The sequence below is a fragment of the Schistocerca nitens genome, chromosome 4, assembly GCF_023898315.1.
Source record: "Schistocerca nitens isolate TAMUIC-IGC-003100 chromosome 4, iqSchNite1.1, whole genome shotgun sequence".
Lineage (NCBI taxonomy): Eukaryota > Metazoa > Arthropoda > Insecta > Orthoptera > Acrididae > Schistocerca > Schistocerca nitens.
The window spans coordinates 375,620,052-375,646,146 of NC_064617.1; the positions used below are offsets into that span (position 1 = coordinate 375,620,052).

The 26,095-nt window shown below is 41.5% G+C and overlaps 1 protein-coding gene across 1 annotated transcript; it reads right to left on the minus strand.

Annotated features, from left to right (window-relative positions):
- Positions 1–390: 390 nt before the first annotated feature.
- Positions 391–25,258, minus strand: LOC126251516 (uncharacterized). The gene is made up of 3 exons (XM_049951997.1): positions 24,857–25,258; positions 21,881–22,135; positions 391–566 (listed from the first exon to the last, which is right to left on the minus strand). Exons 1-3 carry the CDS (start codon positions 25,202–25,204, stop codon positions 552–554), a joined length of 618 nt encoding a protein of 205 aa, XP_049807954.1. The 5' UTR covers positions 25,205–25,258; the 3' UTR covers positions 391–551.
- Between the last annotated feature and the right edge of the window lie 837 nt (positions 25,259–26,095).

The window sequence follows — 26,095 nt, forward strand, 5'->3', positions numbered from 1 at the left end:
TTAATGTGAGCTGTCTAACAAGTCCAGGCAGACTGGAAATATTTTTTCATATTTGGTTCAGAACTCAATTGGTGTCTTTTTTTTTTTTTTTTTTGGAGCTTTACATCCACCTAAATTACTCAGTGTCTGGAAAAGATCCCACAAAAACTAGCACAGAAAAAATAAAACTCAAATCTATTATTAGTATCATCATGATATTTCGATGTTACTCTACCAAATCTCATCGTTATCACCGTATGTAGTCTAATATCACTACACATTCAGTAATAACCATTGTGAATAATAAATTAAGTTTATATCCTGTTGATATGGTTAAACAGTGACTTTCACTAAATTTAAATTTACTTCTTCTTATTTCACCATCCCCGTCAATGAAACAAACAGAGAACATACTTCAAATATCATTTATTGTTTTGACAGCATAATATGTAAAACTTTATTTTCTACTTTTTTCTTTGTGCGCATATTGGTAAGTGGTGAGACAGTATGTAGACATTGGACCAAGATGGACCTCATCAGGTATAGAACAGGTGTGTGTCATTAACTCTTCTTCACTGTCTTGTACCCTGTGAAAGGTAAAACCATAAATTAATTCATGTTGAGACATTGTATAGTAACTAGTATAATTCCACTACTGTCAACAATACTAAACACATATTAATCAAGATGTGAAACTTTTCCGGTTCTATCCAAAAGGGTTACAATATATATGTTTCACTACCAGCTAATTGGTTACTTTAAAGCGTATTTTGCGCACCATCAAAACTCGTAAATCTGTCATCTAGAATAATGAAAGTAACAGGCATAGAAATAAAACAAGTTACATGAAGGTAAGCACTGTCTTGATAACAATAATGAATTTTATATGCTTTTTGGATTTCGGAAAGTACTGCAGCACTACTCACTTTGATTTACAACTTGTTAAGTTTAACAGTATATATATTTCTTTGAGTGTAGCGTAATGATTTCGCAGATATGTGATGTGTCGCCATCAATTTGTGATGTATGTTAGTTATAAGGACCCAATAGAGGAAGGTAGTATCAAGCGCCATCCTCCAGTCCAGTATAAAGTCTAGCGCCAAAAACTCATCAAAAATAAAACGTTTTATTTTCCACTCCATCATACTGGTGTTTCTTGTAAATACTTTCTAGTAGTAGAAATCTTGCTTTGGAACAATGTTCGGCCTCATATAAAGGGACAAATTCCAATATTTAATTTTAAAACACCCAATCATCTATTTCCTATTACATCAGTAATGTTTTTCCATCAATTTGATCACAGGATTTACCTTATTTCAACTTACTGTCCCAATTTTTCAGCGGACATTTCCCAAATTATAATTCTCACAGCTGAAGCATTTTATTTATGCCTGTCTCTTTCTTGGACTTCAGTAACTGAGTACACTTCATTCACTATTATTACTATTGTTACATTTATGGTGTGATACTGTCATTGTTTTATTTGCGATTATGATAAGTTTGTTCTGTGAAATCCTAGTTTGAATTAAAGGTGTGACTGCATGCTCTGCACTAATTTCATCAAGTGAAATGAAACTAAATGTCATTACTCTGTGCATTTCTTACAATGTATGGTGGTGTAGGGTGTCCGCCGGCCGAAGTGGCCGTGCGGTTAAAGGCGCTGCAGTCTGGAACCGCAAGACCGCTACGGTCGCAGGTTCGAATCCTGCCTCGGGCATGGATGTTTGTGATGTCCTTAGGTTAGTTAGGTTTAACTAGTTCTAAGTTCTAGGGGACTAATGACCTCAGCAGTTGAGTCCCATAGTGCTCAGAGCCATTTGAACCATTTTTTGTAGGGTGTCCCCACTACCACACTACGCACCATCTGTTTTACCCACTCACCCTGCACAACTTCCATAATCCCCTTGTCAACCCGACAAAGTGATCATGGTCTTGGGCAGTGTGCTGCTAGAAATGTTATGTATGGAGCAATACATGATTGTGATATATTATCAACGCCTATTGGAGTATGTGCATCTAGTACCAACAGGAGAACCAACTGTCACATGGAAAAATAGGAAGAAGAGACTTAAATGATAAATTGCAGCTTTATGTTTGTAAACAGTTAGACAAAACTACATGTATCATAGCAAGATATTGATAAATGAATTATTTTATTGTATTCAGAGACCATTGATTATGCTTGATGTGAACAGGAAAATATTTGGTTAACAACAAACTACACGCCCTTTGCAAAATAAAGGTAACATTTTTTTCTTATCTACATAATAAACATAATAAAAGAGTGCCATAGTACACAACAGTAGACCTAAGGAGAATTGTGCTATTAATTTTATTAATTACGAGTTAATTTTATCTCGGAAGACGAATCTCACTAATGACTGTTGACGTGATACAAAATGGTTCACTAAAAGTACAAAAATTGCATCCGAACAAACCAGAACTATTTAGCTGCTAAGATTAATCAAACAATAGCTTTAATATACCTGAACAACAAATAATAAAAGTATACTAATAATAAATATGCAGTGTAGGATGAAATGACAGTCGAAAGATAATTAAGAATGAAAGAAGAAGCAGACAAGTCAAAATGTTACAAGATGTAAAAGATTATAAAAGATGGGAACTGAAAATATAAATGAATGACAACAAAAATACAGGGTGAGTCAGCACTCTCTGATGGCTTCTGAATTTATAGTACACAATGACATTTTAAGATAGAGCAATTTATTTTATTTCAAAAGATATACAAAGAATAACAGTCTCATCTTGTATGTTGATTTTGACAGTAACTGCCAGTCACTGTGGCCGAGCGGTTCTAGGCGCTTTAGTCTGGAACTGCGCTGTTGCTCTAGTTGTAGGTTCGAATCCTGCCTTGGGCATGGATGTGTGTGATGTCCTTAGGTTAGGTTTAACTATTTCGAAGTCTAGGGGACTGATGACCTCAGATGTTAAATCCCATAGTGCTTAGACCCATTTTTTTACAGTAACTGATTAGTTCTGAAAGACAATGCCCTTTAAGTATAAGCCCTCTTTTTCAGGACACTCACAGACCCTCTCCGCGAAGTTTGTCGCCACTCTCTCTAACATGTTATGCGGTGCAGCATGAATCTCTCGCTCAAAGTTACCTCTTAACTGAAGCACAATAAGTGACGTGCTGATGTTTATTTTTGTTCTTGAGGAAGCCTCACAAGAAAAAGCCACAAGGAGTAAGGTCTGATGCCAGGGCTGCGAGTCAACAACTCCCCTATTAAGTATCACTTTTCCCAGAAACAATTTCCTTTCTTCAAATACACACAAATTGGAAATACGAGCTTTCGCATCGTCATGCTGAAGCCAAACATTTCCACGATTTCTGCCAAGGCGACGACGTTCTGTGACGGGAAATTCACGTAACATGATCAAACAACGCTCAGAGTTCACAGCTACATCTCTCCCATTTTCTTGGAAGAAATAAGGCTCTATGACACCAAATTTACCTAACCCAGCCCACACTACAACCCTGTCAAAATGTAGTGGTCACTGGCGTAGTTGCTGAGTGTTACTTGGAGACTAACAACGAAAGTTCTGTTTATTAACACTGCCGTTTAGGTAAATATGAGCCTTGTCTGTCATTAAAATCTCAATTCCAGATTGTTTCGTCAGCATCTCTTTCATTGTTTCAGCAAAGCTTCTCTTTCTCACAAAATATTGAGGCTTCAACTCATGAACAATATCAGTTTTGTAGTGATGAAAATTTAGATGGTGTAAAATGAGTCGAGCTTATGAAGTTGATAACCCAAGAAACTGTGTGTGTCGGCTTACCGATCATTTGGGAATCTTTTGAATTGCAAGACACACAGCTTCCATGTTTTCAGGTGAAATGGAGGTCTTAGAACCACCTCTCACTTTTTTCTTCAATGCAGAACCATTCCCATTAGTTCTTAACCGATATCAGAATGGTATTGTGGATTGGAATTGCATCATTAACTGGAAAGCTGAATTCGAGACGGAACCTCCTTTGCATGGTGGTCACATTTCTTTACATGCTTAAAGAACGTCTCTACGACGAATGCGCTATGTTTCGCTGTGTTGCACAGCCCACCTGTCCATTGTAAATAAACTGTTGCTCCAGGGGAAAACAATGAGCCAAAGCCCAGCCCTCCTCTGTGCTGACCCATCTGATACTAGTCAGATAACGCTGACTCACCCTGTATAAAGATAGGCATAAAAGAAGAGAAATATTCTTGTAATCGTCATGGAGAGTGGTATATTTTGTTCTACTGACAACCTTGGTCTCAGTAGAACAGCTGGTGAATAAGCCATCCATCAGTAGTCGACAGTGTGTACATATGAGATTCAATAATCTGGCCTTTTGCTGGTCTTGATTTTTTACACTGTCTGTTTCAGATTATTTGCCACTTGGGCAAAGTAAAGTTTTCGGGGTAAACCAATAGTCTAAGATTGTTGTTCAGTTACTGAAAATTTGAAGATATCACCATTTACTTTTAGGTTTATTAGGAAGTATCCTATTAACTACCTTAGCCAATGTCTATTGGGAAGTATCCTATGAATTGCCTTAGCCAATCGAAGATGTCGAATATTTCTAAGAAGCAAGTTCAAGCATTTCATTTTATACCAGTATCATGTCACCCATTACGAATGTATCCATGAACCTTCTCAATCTCCTGTTTCATGATTTTAAATTATCCTTTCGTATACCATTCTGTGGAAAAATTTCGGTCAGACATTGTTATACGTGAAATATGTAAGTCAAAAGCATTTGTGAATATTGGACGAATTCGAAAACACTCTAAATATAATTGTTCAGAGAGTTGTTGATACCAACTGTTCTACCTCCGTCTAGTTATTTCCTAATTATATTTATAAGTTAAAGAAATAGTATTGATAATAGTAACCGTGTATGTGTAGGTAGAAGTCTCTTATACTGATGCATTACATATGACGTAATTTTCGAAATCTAACAACAACACAAGTGCGGTTGCTAAGGAAGTAACGTTTGACATTAACTGGAGACCTTTGTTCCTGACTAAGCACATTTACAATGTGGACACGTTTCTAAATATAAATTAATGCTTGATATATTATTACTACTATTTCATGTTAGTAAGAATTAATCATGATGTCTCATCTGTATAATAAAGCAGTACGTTAATTTGGCTGGTTGATTGGTTGAGGAAAGGGGACCAGACATAGAGTTCATCAGTCACATCGGATTAAGGAAGGACGGAGAAAGAAGTTGATCGTGCCCTCGCAAAGGAACCATCCCAGCATTTGCCTGAAGTGATTTAGAGAAATCATGGAAACCTAAATCAGGGTGGTCAGACGCGGGTTTCAACCGTTGCCCTCTCGAATCCGAGTCCATTGCGCCAATCACTGCACCACATCGCTCGGTGTACAATGGGTACGCAAAAGGGAATACAGACGTGTAAAAAATAAAGCTGACCTAAAATCAGTATTGTTAAACCGGATGACAAGTGGAAGACTGTAGAAACATACATGACTAGGGATGAAGAAAAATATAACCCATACGTAAAGAGAAGAAGACGTATGAACATCAATAAGTCGGAAAGCACGTCAGTACACACCAAAGAAGGAATATCTGAAAGGTGTAATAAATTTCAGGACATTACTATAGAAAGAGAAGTGGAAGTAAGTGAAGCTGTGATGGGAGATAAGACATAGTAAGATGAATAGGACAGAGCCATGAAAGAGGTTCAGGGAAACAAGCTTCATGGGACAGACAACATTCCGTTAGATTACTGAGATATTTCCGAAAGTCAGCAATGACAAAACATTTGAGAGATGTATGAGACAGGGAAAATACTCTCAGATGCTAGGAAGAACGTAATAATACCATTTGTGAAGAAGGCAGGGGTTGACAGGTGTGAATACTACCGATCACCACTTTAATAGTTCACGGTTGCAAAATACTGACACGAATCATGTGTAGAACAACGCAAAAACTGGTAGAAACCGATCATTTTGGGTGTCACAGAAATGCAGGAACACGTGAGGTAATACTGACCTCATATCTCATCCCAGAAGACAGGGTGTAGAAAGGTAAACCAAAATTTACAGTATTTGTAAATTTTGAGATTAGTTTTCACAGTTTTGACAGGACGATGCTGTTTGAAATGTTGAAGATAACAGGGATGAAATACAGGAAGCGAAAGGACATTTACCAATTTACAGAAACTAGATTGCAATTGTAGTAGTTGATGGACATGAAAGAGAAGCAGTAGTAGAGAAGGGGACGAAACAGGGCTGCACCTATCCCCAATATTACTCAGTCTGTACATTCAGTAGGCAGTAAACGAATCCAAGGAGAAAATTCGTGAGGGAACTGAAGTTCAGGGACAAGACAAAAGAAAATGAGTTTTGTTGATGACTTTGTTAGTCTGTCAGATGTGGTTAAGAAGTAGGAACACCTGCTGAACGGAATGGATGGTGTCTAGAATAGATTGTAATATGAACATCCATAACAGTAAGATAACGTTAATGTAATGTTGTAGAATTAAAGCAGGCAATGCTGAGGGGATTAGATTAGGAAATGATATACTTTTACAAGTAGCTGAGTTTTGCCACTTGTGCAATAAAATAGCTCAGGCGGACCATAGTAGAGAGGATGTAAATTGCTGACTGCAAGTGGTAGAAAAGCATTTCTGAAAAAAAGGAATTGTGTTAGCAGGTCTTTTCTGAAGCTATTTGTCTGGAGTGTACCTTGTACAGAAGTGAGACATGTACGATAAACAGTCAGGCAAGAAGAGAACAGAAGCTACTGAAGTGTGATGCAGTAGAAGAATGCTGAAGATTAGATGGGCAGATCGATTAAGTAATAGGCAGCTACTCATTCGAAATGGGGAACCGAAGGTAGCGGAACTACTGGCAAGGTCTCCCATGGCTGGCAGGCCTCTTGCCTAGGAGTCATACAAAGGGTGTCTCACAATTTCCCATCTTTCCCTTTAACTAGTCCTGAGTTTTCCTTACTTCAGATGACAACAAAACCCTGGGGGCTCCCATCTTGGGAGTATATGGGTGATAACAATATGGGCCATTAGCTAAGTCTGACATTAGTTCCACATACATGCGTCTGGGTTCTGTAGTATGCTTTCCTAAGAGCCTGTCTTGACTAACTCTTAGTTTTTCAATCCAGACTGTATCGGGTGTCGTGACCCGATGGTGTTTTTTGCCGCCGCGCGGGATTAGCCGAGCGGTCTCGGAACTGTGCGGCTGGTCCCGGTGGAGGTTAGAGTCCTCCGTCGGGCATGGTGTGTGTGTTTGTCCTTAGGATAATTTAGGTTCAGTAGTATGTAAGCTTAGGGACTGATGACCTTAACAGTTAAGTCCCATAAGATTTCACACACATTTGAACATTTTTCTGTTTTTTGCTTTCTTCTTTTCCTACTCCAAACGAAAAAATACGTTCGACAGCTGAGTGAAAGAAACTGCTCTAGCGGAAGAAACTTCAATTAAAAGTCTTGCACGAGTGGAGGTAGTAAGGTGACAGCCCCACCATTAGACTGTCCTTGATGGGGCCTGTAACTCTATGAAGCAGAATTTTCTTAAGAAAAAGCTTTATAAAATTGAAGCCAGATCGACAAAAAGCAGGACGGTTAGGCAAAATAAAAGATTAAGACTTTGGAATATGGGAAAAACTACTCGTGGGACCATGTAATGTTAGTGGTCTAGTTAATAACGAAATAGAACGTAATAAAGAATTAGAGGAAAGAAAATCTAATACATTGGTTCGAACCGAAGACAAAAAGAAACTCAAAGGAATTCAGTGTATAGGAGACTGCATGTAGATTTCTAATGGATTTAGTAAACAACAAAGAGCAGTTAGTACAGCTGTAGTAAGTATTGATAATAAGTAGGCTAGTAAGATCTTGCAAATGAGAAGATGCTTTTAGATTTATAATGTTTAGAGGTCACTTGGCCGTAATAGGAGTATGAACCCCTGGAGAAGGCTGAAAGGAAGGTAGAGAAAGATCTATGAAGAACTAAATAGAGAAATAAATAAACGTTAACAGAGATTGCCCTAGATTAACAGGAGATTTGGAATCCCGAGTGGGTCCATACCGATTAAAGATGTTGTAGATAAATTTGGTTACGATATTTTGGACGACAATGGAGAGAAGCTGCGACGGTTTGCAGTATTTAAGAATCTCAGAATTAGAAATACAATGTCGGGAAGAAATCGCATCACCAAGAATGAGGTGTGCGACGTAAACGAAAGTTATAGGAGTGTTAATATATCTGAAAGATATATAATTCGCGGCAGTTGGATAAGAGTGGCGCTAGTAGTGCACTATGAGGATGGTTTAAGTACACGCTGTAGAGGTAGTGAAAGTTAGTTGTCTTTGAGATTGGACGCGGCGAGTTGATGTTAGTCAAGAATGCCTTTCAGGCAGCAAAGACGACATTATCAGCACCTCACTGAATTCTAACAAGGTTATGTATTAAGGCTACGAGAGGCTGGATGTTCTTTCCGCGACACTGCAGATAGGAGTGTAGCAACTGTACATGATTGTTGGCAGCGGTGGTCATGGGAATGTACGGTCGCAAGAAGATCAGGCACAGGGAGGCAAGTGGCACGACCGAGACTGAAGACCATCGTGTTCGGCTATAGCTCTGGCGCATCGTACTGCATCTGCAGCAGCAATCTGAGCAGCAGTTCGCACCGCAGTGAAACAACGAACTGTTAAAAACGGTTACTTCAAGGTCAGCTCAGAGCCACATGCCTTGTAGCGTGCATTCCACTGACATCAAACCACCGCCATTTGCGGCTTCAGTGGGGTCAAGCGAGTGCTCATTGGAGGGCAAGGTGGACGTCTGTTGTATTTTCTGACGAAAGCTGGTTCTGCTTCGGTGCCAGTGACGGTCGTGTTTTGGTTAGAAGGAGGCTAGTTGAAATGCCTGCAAATAACAAGTCTCCTTAGAAGACGCGCTGGACCTACTCTTGGGGTTATGGCTGAGGGGTGCAGGAACATTATGGTGACTATCCCTCGCACAATGGCTGCAAATTTGTACGCCAATCCAGTTATTCGATCTCCTGTGCTGCCATTCATGATCAGCATTTCAGAGGGTGTTTAAAACAGGATGATGCTCGCCACACACCGCTGTTGTAACCCGACATGTTCTACAGGGTTTGGACATATTGCCTTGGCCTGCTCGACCATCAGATCTGTCTCCAATTGAGCACATGCGGGGCACCATCAAACGACAACTCCAGCCACATCCAAAACAACAAAAACCATTTCTGTATTGCCAGACCAAGTGCCATGGGCATGGAACTCCATCCCACAAACTGACAACCGGCACCTGTACAACGGAATGAATGCACGTCTGCATGCATGCATTCACCATTCTGGCTGTTACACCGGTTATTAACGTACCGACATTTCACATTTTCAAAGTCTTATCTCACGGTTCCATTAACCTATGATCTTCCAATGTAAATCACTTAAATGTGTTACCTAGAAAAATCTACTCCCGAAATTTCATTATTCTATAGCAGTTATTTTTGGCTTGTGCGATCTTTTCTGTTAGCATACTTTCGGTGAAGAAAAAAAGACATCCATAAATTTACTTGGTATGGAAGGCGAAATAAATCCCTAATGACTATGTCCTTGTTGTTGTTGTTGTTGTGGTCTTCAGTCCTGAGACTGATTTGATGCAGCTCTCCATGCTACTCTATCCTGTGCAAGCTTCTTCATCTCCCAGTACGTACTGCAGCCTACATCCTTCTGAATCTGCTTAGTGTATTCATCTCTTGGTCTCCGATTTTTACCCTCCACTCTGCCCTCCAGTACTAAATAGGTCCTCCCTTGATGCCTCAGAACATGTCCTACCAACCGATCCCTTCTTCTAGTCAAGTTCTGCCAGAAATTCCTCTTCTCCCCAATTCTATTCAGTACCTCCTCATTAGTTATGTGATCTATCCATGTAATCTTCAGCATTCTTCTGTAGCACCACATTTCGAAAGCTTTTATTCTCTTCACTTCCGTACATGGCTACACTCCATACAAATACTTTCAGAAACGACTTCCTGACACTTAAATCTATACTTGATGTTAACAAATTTCTCTTCTCATGAATAAAAAAAGGTCATCACAAGTACAAGATGTGAGAGTCTTTCGGGGAAGTGATATATCATGAAATCACTATTTGCTGATATCAAAAATACCTCTTCTATCAAGGTGGAAGAGAATGATATGCGTGAAAGAGCTTTATTTCAATGAAGGTTGTCTGCTTACCTACAAAAACAATAAAGTAGCCAAAATATGAGGGACTGAATCATATAATACAAGCTGTGACAACAGTAGCTAAGAAAATGGTAGGTAAAGAAAGAAAGTACCCTGAGAAAAAAGTGGTTAACGATATGGCATGAAGAAATTGTAAACACAGTAAGAGAAAAGAAAGGAGCTCACCTGCAAGCGTTACGACAGTAAACGAATGAAGCAAGAGAGAAAAAACTAAACGAATCAAAAAATACCGTGAGGTAAGCTCACCACGAGTCTTGGGACAATTTTCTAAGCACCTATGAAGCTGATATACATTGGAGACAAACGATGGCCTATGAAGAGCTTACGTATCTAGACAGTGACGAGAGAGATACAGCAAATATAAATGTATTGAAGAGGAACAGCTGATGTAAAGTTATAGAACTTCGTGGTACACTAACTCCCTGAAAGAAAAGAAGAAAATGATGAAACTATCTTTATAAATAACACTAAAACTAAGGGACTGGAACACTACACGGGAACATGGAATAAATGCAGGGTTATGGAGAAATGGGATCCAAATACTAAATCAGATATTTCTGAATCTAATTAATAGATATTACAATTGATATCAAATTCCAAGATCCAGGTCACATGGCCAAGTTAGTCAGTATATAAAAAGGGGATACAAACATGTATGAAGATTATGGGAGAATAAGTGTTTTGAGTACAGGATATAAAATACATGCAAGAATGTTATGTAAAAGAGTATGATCCATTGCTGACGTTTTATTACTAGGAGAACAAAACGGTTTAGAAAGATACGATTCTGTACAAATGCTACTTTCACAGTTAAACAGATAACAGAAAAAAGAGGGTATATAACCGTGAAGCTCATATCGCTTTCTTTGATCATGCAAACACACTTGACGGAGCAAGTAGGAAAAATTTAAGGGAAACCATGACACAAAAAGAATATCTGAATCACCAAATTAAAGCACTAAAATGGGCTCGTATGACCTCAGTTTTTTTTGTGCCCTAAAACAAAACAAACTAACTAACTAAGCACTAAAAGGCATGTATATAAAGATACACGAATGAAAGTAATATATAGTAAAATGGATACATGCGAACCAAGGTATAAGGCAGGGTTGTAGCTTGTCTCCAGTTTTGTTTATACTTTATATAGACGATATGATTAGAGGGTGAATGTATAAAATTAGCGACGTCATTGCATCGCACCAAATTTTATTCTTAATACGATTATATTTGCTGATGATCAGATTATTATAAGTAAAACTGTAGAAGAGCCGCAAAGGGCAGTCTATGTGTTACAAAAGCTGTGTGAGATTTATAATTTTAAAATTTTCACGAATAATACAGAGACAATGGCCTTCAATGCTAAATATACCGTTGGAACCAAACTTTTAATCAGTCATATTATGTTAGAACAAGTAACGAGTTTTAATTACTACGGAACGTACATAAATTATGAATATGAAATAGATTTTAAAAACAAATTACCAATGTTCCGCCAAATATACGGTGCAGTAAATAGAAGCCTGGAAACTAAATCTAGCAAAGGAAAGCAAATGAATTTCTACAAAGTAATATCTGTGCCTGCTTTTCTCTACGGATATGAAACATGAACGTTGACAAAAGCTGTTGAAAACAAGATATAGGCTGCCGAAATGAGATTCATAAGAGCAGTATAAGAGTGTTATCCTTCCATGCAGAACTGCGACTGGAAAACAAAATAAGAACTAAGAACAAATTCTTCTGGCAAGAAAAAATTATACACTATACAAATGATTACAGAATACCAAAGGAGAGGATCCGAGGAAGGGTGTTGTTCTATTGGCATAAGGTAAGAAAATATACTGGAAGACCAATGAAACGATGGGCAGAAATGTTTTGCAACTGGAACACGCAGCATTATCTATTCTAAGGAGGTAGCTTGGTGCTGTTGACTATAGCAGTAGTGAGTAAATGGTGGAGGCTTTTGGTAGTAGATGCATCTACCGTTGTGATTTCATTTGTTTATTATGCTGTCCAAAACAGTATGTCCTCTGTCTTAGTGGCATATGGCTGTGGATTTCCTTCTATCGTCACTACAGTACTTCCCTGCTTGTCTCTGCTCCACTTATGTATGTACTTCCCTTACCGCATCACATGCTCGCAATGCGGCCAGGCGGCAGTGATTTCGCGATGGGATGACGTAATATTTTGGCTGATCAGTGTACACTGAGGTGACAAAGTCATGGGATAGCGATACGCACATCTACAGATAGCGATAGTATAGCATAAACAAGGCACAAAAGGGCAGTGCATTGGCGGAGCTATCGTTTGTAATCTGGTGATTCGTGTCTAAAGATTACCGACATGATTGCGGCAGCACGATTGGAGTTAACAGACTCTGAACGCGGAGTGGTAGTTGGATCTAGACGCATAGGACATTCCATATCGGAAACCGTTAAGGAATTAAATATTCAGAGATACCAAGTGTCAAGAGTGCGCCGAGAATTCCAAATTTCAGGCACTACCTCTAACCATAGACAATGCAACAGCCAACGACCTTTGCTTAACACCCGAGAGTAGCCGGCGTTTGGGTATAGTTGTCAGTGCTACCAGATAAACAGCATCGCGTGAAATAACCCAGATATCTGTGTGGGAAGTACGACGAACGTTTCCGTCAGGACAGTGCGGCGGAATTTGGCGTTAATGGGCTGTGGCAGCAGACTACGGACGCGAGTGCTATTGATAACAAACAACACCACGTCACCTGCAGCGCCTCCCTTTGGCGCGTGACCGTAATGGTTGGACCCTGGATGAATGGAAATCCGTGGCATGGTTAGACCACTACCGATTTCATTTGGTAAGAGCTGACGGTAGCGCTCGAGAATGGGGCAGACCCCACGAATTTATAAATCCAATTTGTGAACATGGTACTGAGAAATCTGGTGGTGGCTCCATAAAATGATGTGGGCTGTATTTGCATGGGATGAACTGGGTCCTCTCGTCCAGCTGAACTGATTACTAACTGGAAATCGTTATTTTCTGCTACTTGGAGCCGTTCATGGACTTCGTGTTCCCAAAGTAAGTTGGAATTTTTATGGATGACAGTGCCACTCATATCGCCCGACATGAATAACATCGAACATTTATGGGACATAATCGTGAGGTTAGTTCGTGGTGAAAATGCTGCACCAGCAACGCTTTCATAACTACAGACGGCTGTAGAGGCAGCGTGGCTCAATGTTTCTGCAGGTTTCTTTCAACGACTTACTGATTCCATGGTACGTCGAGTTGCTGTCCTAAGCAGGGCAAGATGAGGTCCGAAACGAAATGAGTATCTATCCCATGACTTTTGTCACCTCAGTGTATGTTATTTACTGACTAGAAATTGGCAAAACTACAGGTGTAACAGACTGCGAACATTTTTCAATATTTATGCCAGGTATTGATTTCGAAGTGCAAATTTTCCAGGAACTTCTATATGTGCTTCCTAAAAACTAGACAATCACAGTGTTTGTTTTGTGAACGGCTTCTTCGTGTGGCGGCAGACGGTGCACCGTAGTTAGCTGCGACTCAGCAGGGTATTGTGTCTCATGTGGGCACAAACTCAAGATTAAATTTGGGAACGACGTGCCAGGTTGCAGCCGGAAGGAAGCCCTTTGTGTAAAATATTTGGCGTCTGGAATTCCGTGAAGGTCATGTGGCCTTTTATGAATTTTGTCTTAAAGGCTGTCGGTTAACAGAACCAGACTTCAGTGACATACCTCACCATTGCGCGTCATAACGAGTGGCTCTGCGTATTCTTTGTCATTCGAAGGAAATCGCCATGTTCAAGGGTATAACAGCACATATTTCTGGGTAACGATGAAACGACTGTGAACATCGTTCAACTTCATGAGAGTTTCGTGACAAGATTTCAAATGGTTCAAATGGCTCTGAGGACTATGGGACTTAACTTCTGAGGTCATCAGTCCCCTAGGACTTGGAACTACTTAAACCTAACTAACCTAAGGACATCACACACACCCATGTCCGAGGCAGGATTCGAAACTGCGACCGTAGTGGTCGCGCGGTTCCAGACTGCAGCGCCTAGAACCGCTCGGCCACCCCGGCCGGCGCAAGATTTCACGACTTCAGTAGAATAGATAATGAACTGCAATTATTTAGCACATGGTTTCAGTTGCACTTCATGCTGTATTTTTGGAAATGTAATAGGAAGTTAATAATATACAAATATGCGATCTGTGATAAGGCACAGGTTTACAGCAGCATGCTTATTCGATAGTTATGTAATGTACACATATAAAAAACTCCCAAGCTGCCCATACATGCGGCCGACATCATTTATGTTCGGGTCAACTTCTTGCTGTGAACAACTTTTTTTCTGTCAGTAAAAGAATAAAAACTGCAGGAAGATAGCAGCTTCACAATTAAGTACATAAGAGCGTTCTGCTTCTCGTGACAGTTCGGAACCTGATGGCAAACACACAAGAAAGTTTCGCGTCACCCCGGGTCCCGGAACTACTGAAGATAGACGATGACTGTGGGTATTTTATCACAGACACAGTACCTTTGACTGTTTACAGATGTCTCTAAACCCGCCCAAGGATGTAAACAAGCACGCATGAGCAGCGCCTATTAGACTAAGGGGGTCCGACAGCCGATCAGTTCCAGTCACTCCACCAGGAAGGAGGTACACGGCTCGTGTTGTCTGTAGTTCAACCATGCCTAGACGGTCAATACCGTGATTCGATCGCCTCCGCGTTGTTACTTTGTGCCCGGAAGGGCTCTCAACAAGGGAAGTATTCAATCGTCTCGGAGTGAATCAAAGCGATGTAGTTCGGACATGGAGGACATAACGGAGAGACAGGAACTGTCGATGAGATGACTCGCTCAGGCCGCTACTGCAGTGAATGACCGCTACCTACGGGTTCATGGCTCGGAGGAACCCTGACAGCAACGCCACCATGTAGAACAATGCTTTTCGGTAGCCATAGGACGTCGTGTTACGACTTAATCTGTGCGCAATAGGCTGCATGATGCGCAACTTCACTCCCGACGTCCATGGCGAGGTCAATCTTTGCAACCACGAACCATGCAGCGCGATACAGATAGGCCCAACAACATGCAGAATGGACCGCTGAGGATTGGCGTCAATTTCTCTTCACCGATGAGTGTCGCATATGCCTTCAACCAGACAATCGTCGGAGACGTGTTTGGAGGCATCCCGGTCAGTCTGAACGCCTTAGACACACTGTTCAGCGAGTGCAGTAAGGTGGAGGTTCCCTGCAGTTTTAAGGGGGCATTATGTGGCAGACGTACGCCGCTGGTGGTCATAGGAGGCGCCGTAGGAGTGGGACAATCTAGACCAACAGTGCCCTGATGAACTGGTTGATAGTATGCCACGACGAATACAGGCATGCATCGATGCAAGAGGACGTGCTACTGGGTATTATAGGTATCGGTGTGTACAGCAATCTGGACAACCACCTCTGAAATTCTCGCTGTATGGTAGTGAAACATGCAATATGTGGTTTTCATGAGCAGTAAAAAGGGCGGAAATTATGTTTATGTTGATCTCTTTTCCAATTTTCTGTGCAGGTTCCGGAACTCTCGTAACCGAGGTGATGCAAAACCTTTTCTGATGTGTGTATTTCGTTTCTAGTAAGTAAAAAAGTCATATTACACAAACATATTTTTGTAGTTAGTATGACTGTTGTGTTAATAACGCCCTGTTACAACCACATTATCTTGGCTAATCCACCTAACTTTCCGCTTGTGTCTTGGAAGGAATTTTCATTACGACGAAACCAAGGACGTAGACTAATGAAAACCGCTAGCAATAAAGACTGTAGCAAAGTAATAAATAATGTTCGGCCTTAGCTGCATCGCTTTACTGTAATCATTGTTAAAGGACGCGGGCCGGAAAAAATAAAGAGACCACAGTTTCAAGTTTTCCTTCATTGTAATTGCCCTTTTCCTACGCAATGGTGGATTAGGTCTCTGTAACCCAAAACTGCAACGTAATTCCATTTTACTGCTCCACTGCGCCACGCGTACCTACTCACAATGGGCACTGCAACAACCATGCCTGGATAATTATTCAAGATGTTAGAGCCAGGCGGCTTAAAGCCACGCTTTGACTTGTCGTTATAAATAGAAGGCTCCCAACATTCGTGGGTGCATAATTTCGAAAGAAGACGTTTACAAGGTTGTATTTCTTATCATTTTTACAGTCCTGAAAATCAACTTTGATAGGTGAATGGAGCGACTACACAGACTGTTTGTTTCAACTTGACACAACTAAATATATCGAAGACGACGCCTTGTACGAAAAAAATATTCTAGTTTAATAAGTTAATAGTAATGAAGTGGACGTCTGACTGTGCTACTACTGGCCACCCCCAAACCACCGCTCCTGAGTGGGCGGGGTCAACTTTGTATTTTCAACTGGGAACTCCCCCATCCTGTTATTGCCTGTTTCGATTCTAAGCCGAAAAATATGCACGGGTTGCCAAACCACTTTTTTCCCTTTGGTGGAAGATACAATAGAAATCGATAGACATCGAGTATGCCTGTTTTCCCAATTCGGAACCTACACAATTGATTCAACGTATCATTTACAATGTAAATGTAAAACTTTGAATTTTAGCAGTTGATACTGATAATCAAACGTTACTTGCGCGCCGTAAAGCTGGTGATGCAGTATAAATAATGTGGTCAGCCATTGAAATTTCTGACAAATAAACTACAGTATGGTAACGTAGTTTTCTGCCCTAGGGGATTGGCTGTGGAGCGTTCCCAAACCATCGCGTGCCTCATTTCAATGACAGCCCTCTAACCCCGTCACCAGGGTGCACCAGTTCGGTGAGTGATTCGATCCAGCCGCCCTAACTGTTGTGCTATCCGCTACGCAACAACCGGCGGAATACGAACCAGGACCGTTGTAATAAGGTGAAATGCCGATGACGTGATAGTGACAGGAGCACCTGCCGAGCATATTCACCGGAAACAGACATTCCAATGGTGAGAGGCAAGGGGACTTACTGAACCCTTGTACCCCAACAGCGACAGGCAAGAGGACTAACCGAAGTCAAGAGTCCAGATGGGAACAGTAAATTATTAAGTTCACGTCGTCGTTCCCGGATCATGCTAAATGTAGTTTCTAACCAGACACTGAAACAGGTGACCATATTGTACGGTACAATGAAATTTTCAACATTAAAGTAAATTTCGAACATAAATATCAACTGTTAGAACACGAAGGTTTACGTTTAACTGAAAATGAAATGCAAGGTCCAATGCGTCCGTTATTAACTTAAAAAATATGAGCATGGGATATTTGTCGATTGCAGCACCATCTACACGAATAGGAAATAAGGCCTTGGTAAACCGTGCGTATGTGTTTACGTAGTATCAGAATATGCAATAAAATAAAGGGAGGGCGGGGGGGGGGGGGGAGTATTCCCATTCGAAAATACAAAGTTGATCCCACCCACGCAGGAATGGTGGTTAGGAGGTAGCGATTTGTAGCACAGACAGATGTCCCCTTTACTAATATTAACATTTTGACGTAGAAATATTTTTTTCTCGTACGATGCGTCGCTTCTGTTGTCTCAGGATAAAGCAAACGCTCTTTATACGTCAACAACACTAGATCATACACGATAAACCCTGCAGTAAGTACCACTCAGGTTTCCAGAACCTTCTCCGTATAGTGCCAGCAGACTTTCAATCATGCAAGTGCTTCATTATATCCAAATTTAGCTTTTTTGTTTCTTAATGTTAGATTGTTGTGCAAGAAGAATTTTAGTGTCTTCATAGCGGAAATTTATTCGTCCTTATAGAAGTACTTGTCCATGTACAGTCGTTATTGTAGTCTCAGAATAGGTTCATTGTATTTCAAGAAGTTTCATTGCTATGTTGGCCTTAAGGAAATGTTTTTCCCAGAAGAATTTCATTACTTGTCGAAGGAGCAGGTTAATATTTCCCCAAGATGTTTTTATTTCTTGTAGAGGAAGTTATTCATCATCACCGTTACTTACTTTTTCTCTCAGGAAAACGTTTTCTTTTCAAAATATGTAGCTTAGGTAGTGTGGATGATGCTTTTGGACAGATTCCCCGAAATAAAATTTACCTCAAACAACATGCTTGAGCAAACGAGGGCGTATTTATGGCGAGGTTTACCAAATTATGGAAAGAGATAAAAGAAGGAACCAAAAAACGAAAGAAAGGATAACTGAGCTGTCTGTGGATCTAACTGCCATGGAGGACACTTGTAACGTTCCGGGTTTACTTCCTTGTTAGGAGTATTCAGCCTCATGAACATAACTGCGGAGCTGCTGAAACGACGAGCAGTGACCGCAAGGTGTGGAAAGCTGGCAACGACTCAGAGGGCCGCGTGCTGACCCCATGCCCATCCATACCTCAGTGGATGGTACAGTGGTCACTCAGCATCTGATAGTTCACCGGGGGTGATACAGGCACTGCTTTTTGTAACCCTTCAGAAGTCGGTATTGTTGTAGGCTCGGTGTTGATGGCTTGCGCACTAGTTGCCTCCCCCGCATAGGCACGGCCGTATCGGCACAGTTGTTGCTGTACACGCGCATGCATTCGCATTACCAAAGTGCGTTTCCTTTTACGTTTTTTCCACATCTTCATCATATCATTAAGATCTTCACATACTTCATTATATGCCGCTAACCAGAAATCTTGGATCTGTTGCTTCCTGGCGTGGAACACTGCGAAATACCACCAAAATTTCACAAATGATAATCGGATTTCGCAATGTTCCGTTTTCGTGCCGTTTAAACCCATTCTCCGTCTCTTCCTATCTTAAGTAAGCGCTTCGGCTTTTATAAACTTAGTGGTCACTTACTACTGTCGCCCGTTCCCCAGCGTCGTATCAACTGTTCCTGTACTCTGAAACAGGCGTCAAAATCCTTCATAACTGACGAGCACTTTCCAAAAACCTTTATCACTGCCTTTCTACTAGCGATACGACACCCTTTCCGGCGTCGTTCCACTTCGTGGAGAAGAAAACGGACACTGCCTACCAACCTAAAACACGAGTTGCAACATAATCACAGCAAATATCCACAGTGACGCGGAACTGGCTTTTTATGTTCATCCAACTTGCGAGAAACAATATTTTACACCACTTTACTAAGTTCGGTCTATGAAGACGATCTTGCAACGTGCAATATGGCTTCCCGATCACCGATGAACAGCATAATATTTCTGAACCTGTTTTCCTTTCCTTTTCTTTTTTTTTCCAAAAAGAAAAAAGTGCATCCACGTTCTCGGAAATGTTCTCTCTTACATCGGTGTTAATGTGTCGACCAGTTTGCATTTCACAACTTTTAAAATGGCGACTCTGAAATGGTTGGAAAATACCCATCTAATAGTGTTACCTCTTACATGGAAGAAAAATCGTTTCAGTCACAAACTTCTTGAAATGTGATAATAGACTCAAGCGACTGTTGAGGAGGGGGGAGGGGGGCAATGCGTCTTGGACGAATGCGCTCTGTGAGACAGTCCTCACCAGGTCTACGTCGTACGCGTAAACGACCATCGCCTGCATGAAGGCAGAATCTGCTTTCATTGCTGAAGACCACGGCGCGCCATTCCGTGGATGCTCTGACAGCCCCAATCGAGCCGTACACATCGATTCTATGGCATGAGAGGAAGGCGGGCGAGAGGTGTACGTGCCCAGAGTCCCCCTGCTAATAACCGGTTCGCAAAACTTCGTGTTGACACGTCTGAGCTCACAGCCCCCATTATGTATGCTATAATAGCCGTGCGATCTGCCACTGATGCCCTTACAATACGAAGATTGTGGCGGGCGTCTGTGCTGCGTGGACTTTAAGAACCTCGACTACGGTTGTGAGACTGTTCACAAGATCACTGATACGAGCGTCGTTGCACAGCTGACGCAGCAGGTCCAGCGTGTGTGGAATTTCTCCGAAATGACCACTCCGCCACTCGGAGGGCCACAATTTGACCCCTCTCAAACTTGCTCAGTTGGCGGTAGGGAGTATGTGGGCATCTCCGTGGCATGGTTGGCCGCTTGCTTCACATGTCTGCACGATACTGAGACTTGTGGCTCTGGGAGCTACGCGTCTACGCTATCTGTTGGTGAACAACGTTGAAACCTTTGTCAGTACATCTATTATACCTTGAGTGGCATTTGCTACCGTGGGAACCAAATCGGCATCGTCTTTCCAGGTGCTTTTTTTCTGGCAGTATATTACCTACCCAACATTAATAACGTATGTGTGTTTTCTATTTGCAAAACTAATTTGCTGTCAGTCAAATGACAACAAGCTACATACGAATATATTTAATATTCACATTTTAGTAGTTTTACCACTGGTCTTTACCATAGCGAATGGAACATAAATCTCTACTGGAAGCTTTTATAACCTAAAACTATCTTTCATTCTCAGTTGTAAAGAGTACAGAAGTGAACATATAAGCAGTCTTAAGATTTTACGAGAAATATGTTTCAGTCTTCCCCCTACTACTTCTTCTTTCTCCACACTAGCACTGAACAGATACATACTCGTATGTCTGTATGATGAGGTTTATCCGAATTCAGTTTGGGATGACATTTTTTTCTAGAAAAAGAGGTAGCTGGATTTCTGTGCCTCACTGGGTATGCCCTTGGATGGGGTAATGTACTGTGATGTTGAAAGGACAGTTCACTTATGCGGAGCTGCATATGATCGCAAAAAAGGTTTCTGTCTCCATTGACGAACTTCTCAAGGGTGCCATTTCACCCCATGTAAATATGCTCCATACGGGAAATTTGAACCACTTGCCTGAATGATGCTCTGCTAGCTGTCGAATGGTATCACTGGATTCACGATACTGCCTATGCCAAAATGAAGAGGGATGTTTCCTGGTAACCGTGGTCCTCATGCTACGCTCTTGACCCAGTAGTATATTAAAAACACAGCGCTTCCAAAAGCACTTAGATGGGGAATTCTATGTTCGAGCGCTTTCGATTCGGCCTCCAAAAAAACGAGCTTATATTGACCGTCTGGCCATACTCCCCCTATTGAGTTGCACCAATGACCAGTACAAATTCTGATGTCATCTCAGTCACATGACACTCCGAACCACTCCATTCGCTTTGTTGACATAATCTCTCCTTTAGCTGTCTCTTCTGCAGCTGCTCAAGGGGGTAATTTTACAATCCTTCTGAAACACACTGGGGACACAGAAATGGTTCAAATGTCTCTGAGCACTATGGGACTTAAATTCAGAGGTCATCAGTCCCCTATAACTTAGAACTCTCAAACCTAACTAACCTAAGGACATCACACACAACCATGCCCGAGGCAGGATTCGAACCTGCGACCGCAGCGGTCGCGCAGTTCCAGACTGTAGCGCCTAGAACCGCTCGGCCACCCCCGCCGGCGACACAGAAATAATCTTAGTATTGTTAACTGCCACTTTACGGTATTACAACTGAACAGTCAACCTACAGCGCGTACTTTGTCAGTGGATAGTTGCCAAGTTCAATTCATGGAGTGATCTTAGAATAATGCTTTGGTAACAAAGTGTGCAGTGACAAGAATAGGTGTCGCGACACGGAATGTACGAGCATTTAAGTAATTTGCAAAATGGTACTTAAAAATATTACATCATCGTACCTTGATGTTCCTACAGGAGTCTTCGATTAGCACGTATCCAGCTGGACAATGTTTTGGCAGTGTTACTAGCCTCACAAAAAGAGGGGTCAGACACATTCCAAATTTAAACCTAGAACCTTCTGGGCACATTGTACGCTCCGCTGACTTCCCTATAGGCTGAGTGGTCTGGCTGCCATTAGTAGCGTTGACTGCCTCTTCGAGCAGCTTCTCAGACATGGGTGCGGGTTGTGAATCAGCTGATCCAGGGCGTGTTCCCTATAGTTTCAAAAACATGTTTACAATCTTGAGAAAGCTATGGCAATGCACTGAAATAAATTTACATGAAATAAGTAAGTATATGTAAGTACACATGAAACGGTAAATGAAGCGTGATTCGAAACACTTACACGTACATGGTTATAGTAGTCAACTTAGATTCTCACCATTATCTGACATGAATCAAAATAGAGCGAGAAAGAGAACTGAACAGCGATGCAACAAGAGCACTCAAATACAGAATAAAAGACTTATTGCTCAGTAGGTATGACAGAAGAAATATCACTCTCAATATGAGAAACGAGTAAATTATCCTGCTGACCGGAAAGAAAAAATATTGTCTTTGGTATAATGAAATCGGTGACAAGCTATTAATCAAAAAAGCCAAAGATTGGAAGAAATTGAACAGTACTGAAGTTCCAACATATTGGTAACAGATTAAATACGAAATTGTTACAGAAAATAATAAAAACTTGGGAGAAATTAAACGTTTCTGAAATGTCAAATGTTAGTACGAGTTCTAATAGCAAAGCAGAAAAATACAAAAAGTAATTAATTATGAACGTAACAAATATGACACATATCAACTGTATGGAAAAAAATGTAAATGAGCGTTTGGCGTCATTGGGCGGGAGGCCCCTTGCGTGGCAGGTCCGGCCTCCTTGGTGCGGGTCTTATTACATTCTACGCCACATTGGGCGACCTCCGTGCCGGATGAAGACAGCACAACACCCAGTCCCTGAGCGGAGAAAATCCCCGAGCCAGGCGGGAATCGATCCCGGGCCCGTAGGACAGCAATCCGTCACGCTGACCACTCAGCTATCGAGGCGGACATTGTAAAGAATACAAAAGGAACTGTAGCTATAAGAGCGAAGGACATGAAAAACATGCAGTTGTTGAGAAGGGTTTGAGACAAGTTTATAGCATACATTCTATATTATTCAATCTGTACGCTGGGCAAACAATTAGTGAAACCAAGGAGAAATTTGGAAATGGAATTAAAGTTCAGATAGAAAAAGAAAAATTATAATTTGAATATCAGCAACAGTAATAGAAGCGTAATGGAGTGTAATGAAAGTAAATCTGATGATACTGTAGGAGAATTTTAGGAACTGAGACACTAAAAGTAGTAGAGGTTCCTTTCTGGGCAGAAAAAATCGGAGGATGGTAAAAGAAGGGAAAACAGAAAATGCTGAGTGCATAAGAAAAGTGAAATTTGTTAACATCGAATATAAATTAAAGTTTTAGGAAGGTAATTCTCAGGATATTTGTCTGGATTGTAGCCTTGTATGGTAATGGAATGAGGACTGTCAGCAGCGCATACAGAAAGAGAGTAGTTACTTTTGATATGTGGTGCTGTAGAACAATGCTGCTGATTTAACTGGTAAGTCAAATAAATTATAATAGAAGAAACAAATGTATGCCACTGTTTGAGTGAAAGAAGGGATCAGTTGCTACCACACATGCTGTACCATCAAGATAAATCGAAATGCATAATTAAAGAAAGTGGTCCCCACACAACCTGTGACCTCCAAGTATTTTTATAGCGTCCATTATAGCTCTCACACAACCTTCCAATTACATAAAAATGGGAGTAAACCTCATATGTTACTTCATGTCCCATGCTCGACTCACTGATGTTTAGAGCTTGTAAAGCTACTATATGCGGATATGCTGATTTCTAATCGATTAACATCGGGTGGTTTAGCGGTGATTCGAAGTGCTGTAGGAACGTAATCGAACAGCCTTGCGAATACTGCTGTTTTCATTTTGGAAAACGGGGGTTTCCGCAGAATATTCGTCATGAAGACGTAAAAGAAAAGGCAACACTTGGTCAGGATGGTTCATGTTAAGGGCGCCCTAAACGAATGAGCAAAAGTCATAGTACGAAAAACACTGCCAAAATATCATAGAACCGCCTCCGTACTGAAGGGACCTCCTATAAACTGCAAGTTAAATTCTTCAATGGGCCGCGATATCTGAAAAGAGGATGTATGGCAATTCTTTGGGCCACAATGCACGTCTTCCGGTCGGCTACTGTCTTTGTTATTTGACCCGTGGAAGACGCAAATCTTTATGTGATGCTGCTAGAAACGGCTGTCCGAGAGGTACCCGAATCTTGATATCTATTACATCCTTCGCAGTGTTCCCTTGGAAACTGGTTTAAATAGACCAAATTCACTGTCGGAGTGAAACCGACCGTCATTCAGAAGTCATCATCCTCGTCTCCAGGCCCTGTCGATGAGGATCTTTGTGCGACCACTGTTCTTACGCAGTATTACATGGGTGCGAGTGGCACACCCGTGGCACAAAATTCTTTATTGACATGTTGCACAGCCCGCGGTTATACACGAACAAATAAGAAAACTACATTCATGGTGTAACCATGGGCACGTCCAAACACGGTAGCTGATTTCTGTCATGCTGTCAAGTCTTTACATCGAGCGAGCTTACTGCTCTGGACATGATTTACATCAGTCGTGATTACATGACAGTCTGGTACCAGTTATATACCCCCCTCCCCCCTACAGCGCCTGCGTGTCCTTCTATAGGGAATGACTAATATTTTGTCTAAGGGTTTTATTTAAATTTAATATCGCGAGGACACTCAAGCTAGTTTCATCCAAGTGAAAGGAAATTAATGGTAACAGTGTTACCATTATCACACCAATGTTTGTAACAGTCAGCTAGTCTCTAGGTGGTTATTTCTCGACAACTGACCTTTAGCAGCTTCCTGCAGCGCCCTCTGACACGCACGAAGCCATCACGGCATCTCTCGCGTGAATAAAATATTGTAGGCTCCGGGTTAGGTGTTGTTGTCGGTGCGAAAGTCGGGGTAGGCTCTGCTGTAGTTCTCAAAAACCTACGTTGCTGGCCATGCGTCCACATTCTCCGGCACCGTCCTGCTACCATAACGTACCCATCTCGACATCTTGTGTGAATGAATACGAAGGTAGCGGTTGGCTCTGGTGTGGTAGCGGCTGAGGTAGTGGTTGTCTCTTCCTGAGTCTGTGCCACTGCTGCTGTCACAGACAACAGGAGGAACAGGTGGCAGGCCTGCAGTGACATGGCTCTCGTCAACTGTGCGAGGATGTCTGCTGGAACTGGGCATCGGCCTAAGAGTTCGCCTCGTGTATCCAAGAACCGGAAAATGATATTTCTCCATCAAACTAACATCTCGAAACGAGGAAAGCCACATCCTCTTGAGTACGAACACTTCCAGGAAATATTGCGATCATCCAGATACAGCCTCTGACTGTCGGTCGATTTCGTAGTCTTCTACGGGATACAGTCATCTGCAGCACAGAAACGTGAAAATATCTTAGCGAAATCTCTAAGACGTTTCGGTACCAGTGTGCTGCATTCACACCTACTCTATTCGATTCTTGGTGGACGCCGGATTCCTGTTCATGACAGAACAATATATAAAATTTCCATTCAGTGTCCAGACACTTATAGGCAGAGAGATCAGCCCCTGATTAGATGGAAATGTTACACTTGGTGACCATTTCAGAAGTTTATGCCGCGCGGGATTAGCCAAGCGGTCTAGGGCGCTGCAGTCCTGGACTGTGCGGCTGGTCCCGGCGGAGGTTCGAGTCCTCCCTCGGACATGGGTGTGTGTGTCTGTCCTTAGGATAATTTAGGTTAAGTAGTGTGTAAGCTTAGGTACTGATGACCTTAGCAGTTAAGTCCCATAATATTTCACACACACACACACACACACACACACACACACACAGAGGTTTAAGCTATTACGTGTCACCTAGTCTCACCTACATCTTGCATCATCGATTATACTATTGTAAACAATACTCTGTTTCACAGTTAATAAAGTAATATAATCTCAGAAGTGCCATATTAAGCGTAAAACATCGTGAAAGTGGTTTGCGTGGATATGAAACTTTCTGGCAGAGTGAAAATCTCATTCTGGAAACATCCCCCAGGCTGTGGCTAAGCCAT

Bases quoted from the DNA above. Each gene is read 5' to 3' on its own strand.
- LOC126251516 (XM_049951997.1), bottom strand. From the start codon at position 25,204: ATGTCACTGCAGGCCTGCCACCTGTTCCTCCTGTTGTCTGTGACAGCA. The intron at 22,136-24,856 runs GTCAGTTGTCGA...TTGAAACTATAG, and splicing joins GCTGCAGGAAGCTGCTAAAG to GGAACACGCCCTGGATCAGC.